Below are 4,304 nucleotides of genomic sequence, written 5' to 3'. Positions count from 1 at the left end.
GCGGGCAGGGGCTGGGGCAACTGCCGCAGAAGTCTCTTCTGGGGCCACTCCCACCCCAGGGGATGTTGGGGACATCGAGGCCATGTCTGGACACATTTTGTCATGTCATGGCTGGGGAGAGGGTGGAGGGAAGGTTCTGGGCATCAAATTGAGTCGAACACCCTACAGTGGACAGGCAGCCCCCACCTCCCCCAGAGGTCAGCGGCCACGTGTGCGAAGCTGGCCTGGAGGGACAGGGCCAGGGGGCTGGGCTGCACCCAGGGGCCCGTAGAGTCAGTGTTGCTGTGGGCTTTGTCCCCACGGCTGCTGCGTGGCGAAGCCCCAGTGGGCACTGAGTTGGAAGGAGGGGTGCTGGTGGTCAGAGAGTGGGTGCTGGGGTTTATAGTTGGGGTCTTGCTGTCTGTGGCAGTGATAAGATGAGACCTGGGAGTGTGGCCGGGTGGCGGACTCAGGGTCACGGCAGAAGAGGCCAGGGAGTGTGGCTGGTGCCCGGGGCCTGGGCAGGATCGTTCTCAGGACAGGAAGTCATGGGTTCAGATGGGCGTTGTTGGTGGGAGTCGTGGGGTCAGGGGCGACGCGAGGCTTGGGGGTGAGCGGGTCTGACCTGATTTTAGATCGGCAGATTTTCAGCAGAACGATCTGGAAGCTCTAATAAGCAACAAGGAAACAGTGACCGTCCCTCTGGGCCTGGCCCTCGGAGGCCGGTGGGAGGGAAGGAGCTACCGAGACTGCAGGGAGGTGCGTCCTCCTGGGGACGCAGGGACGTGGGGACATTTGCAGAGGGGGTGTGGCGAGTGGGTCTGCCGACCAGGGAGGGCCCGGGGGGCCGTGTCGGGGGTGGGGAGCAGGGTGTGGGCCGTGGTGGGGTGCGCAGAGCACGAGAGTGGCCAGGGCTGGTCCTGGGGGGCGCGGGTCTGAGGGCCTGCGGCGGAGCTGGGGGTCGTTGGGGAGCCCCCCACCCCTGTCAGTGCAGATTCCCAGCTGGCCTGGTGCACTGCACTGGCACGAGGGCGGGGGGCCCGGAGTGCGCGCGTGCATGTGCGTGCCTGTACACACATGGGTGTATGTGTGCACACGTGTGTACCTGTGTGTGATAGCGTGCTGGGGGCATGGCTGCGTCCGGGTCTGGGGGCTTGTGATCCAGACACGGGAGTGGCAGGAGGGAAGCTGGCCGTGGTCTGCAGCGGGGTGATGTGGGGGGCAGTTCCGGTGCTGGGTGTTCGCTGGAGGTGGGAGCAAGCCCTCGGATGGAGCTGGCCACCTGCGAAGACCAGGTCCAGGCGGGCGGCCCAGATATCCGTGGCAGGGCCTGGTAGAGAGGGGGTGTCAGTGGGGGTGCAGGGCCGGGTGGAGAGGGGGTATCAGTGGGGGTGCAGGGCCTGGTGGAGAGGGGGTGTCAGTAGGGCTGCAGGGCCTGGTGGAGAGAGAGTGTCAGTGGGGGTGTAGGGCCTGGTGGAGAGGGGGTGTCAGTAGGGGTGCCGGGCCATGGTAGAGAGGAGGTGTCAGCGGGGGTGTAGGGCCTGGTGGAGAGGGGTGTCAGTGGGGGTGCCGAATGAGGGTCCTCGCGGAAGCTGCAGTGTTCGCGAGTGACACCAAGGAGCTGAGGTCCGGTGCCACCCGACCCTGGGGTTTTCGCTTTGGGGGAACAGGCCCCTCCGGGAAGGGCTGTAGGCAGAGGCCTGGTCCCTGGAGGCCCCACCAGGGCAGGCCAAGGGATTGGGGTGTCGCCCTGAGGGCAGCTGGTAGGCAGAGGGTGCAGGGCGCGGACTGGGCAGCATGGGGGGGTGTGGAGTGGGGGGTGCTGGCGGAGGGGAGGGGGCTCCCAGGGCCGGGGGGCTCCGCTCAGCCTACGCTGGCATTCTTGGTGGTGTAGAGACGGTCAGTGGGGAGCCCTGCTGTGCCCTCACGCCCAGTCCACGTGCCTGGGGCTGCTGAAAAGCGAGGCCTTCGTGGCCGTCCGGCGTCATCCAGTTTCTCTTCATCTAGGGCGGGCCGTGGCGAAGCCATCTCCCACGTGATCGCGGACTCCCAGAATTCTGACAGTGACGATGACGGCCAGTTCGTGGTGGAGGCCGCTCCGCCGCCGTCTGAGGTGGCCGGACTTGAAGTGGTCAGTGGACTGGGCTGGGCGGTTCTGTTACTGCGCTCAGAGTCCGGCGCTCGGGTTCCCGGGGGCAGTTTTCCTCTGACGTCCGTTAGTTTTCTGCCCTCTCTGACTTCGTCATTTCTCTGACGAGAGTCCAGCGAACCCGAACGTCCTGTTCCCTCCTCCCTTTCCTGCCCAGGTCCAGGCAGCGGAGCTGGAAGACGACCAGAAGCACGGTGAGTTGGGGCGTGAGGCGCGTCCGGCGCCGCGAGTCCGTGCCCCGCCAGGGTCCGCGGTCAGCAGCCTTCGTGGGACCCCTGGGCGCGAGCTCTCCCAGGCGGGGGTTCTCATTCTGGGAGACGACGCCGCTGCTCCCGTCCTTAGGGGACCGGGGACCTCAGCTGGGAGCCGTCTCCTGGGGGTCTGCTCATTCCCGTGGTTAGATTCGGAATGCGTGACCTCGGAGGCTGTTCCCGGACGGACAGTTCTGGGAGGTTTTCTGTTTTCTTCTTAAATGCACTGTCTAGTCTTAGTTCAAACGTCTACGGAAACAGAGTAGTCCGCGGAGCCCTCCGCTCCCGTCACGCGGCTCCGGCAGTGGTCACTCGTCCTGTTTTGTCTGAGCCGCTGCTACTGCACCCCACTCCCCCCGCCCCCCCAAGAGCACTTCTTCAGCGCGCATGCTGCACGCCGCTCCAGACAGTGAGGGCTCTAAGAAACGGCCGACCCCACTGCTGTACGCGTTAAAAATGCCTTAATGTCACCACATACCGTTTTTTCCAGCTTCGTATATTTTTCTAGTTCGAGGGGAATCCTGATAAGGCGCCTGCACTGCAGCTGATTGATCTGAGTCTAAGTCTCTCTTGCCCTGTGGGACCCCTCCCCCCGCCTGTCATTCATTTGTTGAAGAAGCTGGTCTGTCAGTTGTCCCTTAGAGCAGCAGTCCCCAACCTTTGTGGCACCGGGGACCGGGGTTCCTATGAGAATCTGACGCCCGAGGATCTGAGGTGGAGCTGAGGCGGTGGTGCCGGCGCTGGGAGCGGCTGCAGATGCAGATGGAGCTTCGCTCGCTCGCCCGCCGCTCACCTCCTGCTGTGTGACTCGGTTCTTAACAGGCCACACACGGTACCGGTCCAAAGCCTGGGGCTTGAGGTCCCCTGCTCTAGACAGTATGTAACCCTTTGCCCTTACTGCCGCCTCCCCGTACACATGCTGGCATTGCCCGGAGCAGCAGAGGCGGCCCCACCCTGCTCACGGCCGTGGGGGGGCCCAGTGCCTTCAGCCCGGTTCCTGGTGCATTCGTGTAAACAGTATTGTAAAGGAAATGGTTTTCCATATGGCGTTTACCTCGTGGGTTATTCTTTTCTTTTTTAAGAAGCTGAAGACTCTTGTCCTAGTGTAAAAGAAGTCTCGGTACTTAGTGGCACTTCACAGTGGTCACGTCTGTTTGTGATGGGTGGTCATCTTTTCGGATGTTAATCTACATTTCTTAACATTTGGAAACAAAAAAATCTGTTTTATTTCTCAAGTTTTTTTTTAACCTTTCAATGAGCTGATTTCTTTGAAACACTTCGAAATCGCGTGATTTCCACACCAGCTGTGGTCCGTCCACGTAGGCCGTCTTCTGCCAGGCAGACCGTCAAGGCCGTCTTCTGCCAGGCAGAAGGAAGAAGAGTGAGACCTTAGCACGTGCCACCCTCACCCCCGGCTTCCCAGGCCAGAGAATGACTTTAACGCAGAACCACTGCTTTCCAACAGGGGGACTTGTCAAAAAGATTTTGGAGACCAAGAAGGACTATGAGAAGTTGCAGCTGTCGCCCAGACCCGGAGAGAAGGTAAAGGCACGATCGCCGAGAATGTCCGAGTCTCACGTTCGCGTTTCAGAACGAGAAGCACCTTCCAAATGTGATTGTCGTTAATGTCCGTTTACGTGTTTAAAGCTGCCCCATGCCCCCGCTCGGCCCCCTCAGGTGGGAGGATAGAAAATTTGGGGCTTCTTCAGTGTGCCGTTGCTTCCAGGGCTCCATGCGGCCTTCCTAGGTGGGGCAGCCTCGCCTGGGGGCTGTGTTCTGCGCTGACTCCATGCGACTCCCGTGCCGACCCCGTCCACCCCTCCTGGATCCCTCCTCCACCCCTCCTCCATCACTCCTCCACCCCTCCTGGATCCCTCCTCCACTCCTCCTGCATCCCTCCTCCTTACTTTCTCCTCCTTACTTTC

At 61.8% G+C, this 4,304-nt stretch overlaps 1 protein-coding gene across 1 annotated transcript in view; it reads left to right on the top strand.

The window, feature by feature from the left end:
- TRAF3IP1 (TRAF3 interacting protein 1) overlaps nt 1-4,304 on the top strand; it is a gene marked incomplete at its 5' end in the record, with an annotated part of 43,913 nt that overhangs the window by 18,095 nt on the left and 21,514 nt on the right. Inside the window, 3 exons of the mRNA XM_023522927.1 lie at nt 1,987-2,110; nt 2,286-2,322; nt 3,845-3,921. Of these exons, the coding sequence (XP_023378695.1) occupies nt 1,987-2,110; nt 2,286-2,322; nt 3,845-3,921 (238 nt within the window). The remainder of the gene's footprint in view (nt 1-1,986; nt 2,111-2,285; nt 2,323-3,844; nt 3,922-4,304) is intronic.

This window comes from Pteropus vampyrus, unplaced genomic scaffold, assembly GCF_000151845.1.
Source record: "Pteropus vampyrus isolate Shadow unplaced genomic scaffold, Pvam_2.0 Scaffold364, whole genome shotgun sequence".
Taxonomy (NCBI): Eukaryota; Metazoa; Chordata; class Mammalia; order Chiroptera; family Pteropodidae; genus Pteropus; species Pteropus vampyrus.
This window is presented reverse-complemented; position numbering and strand designations above follow the sequence as displayed.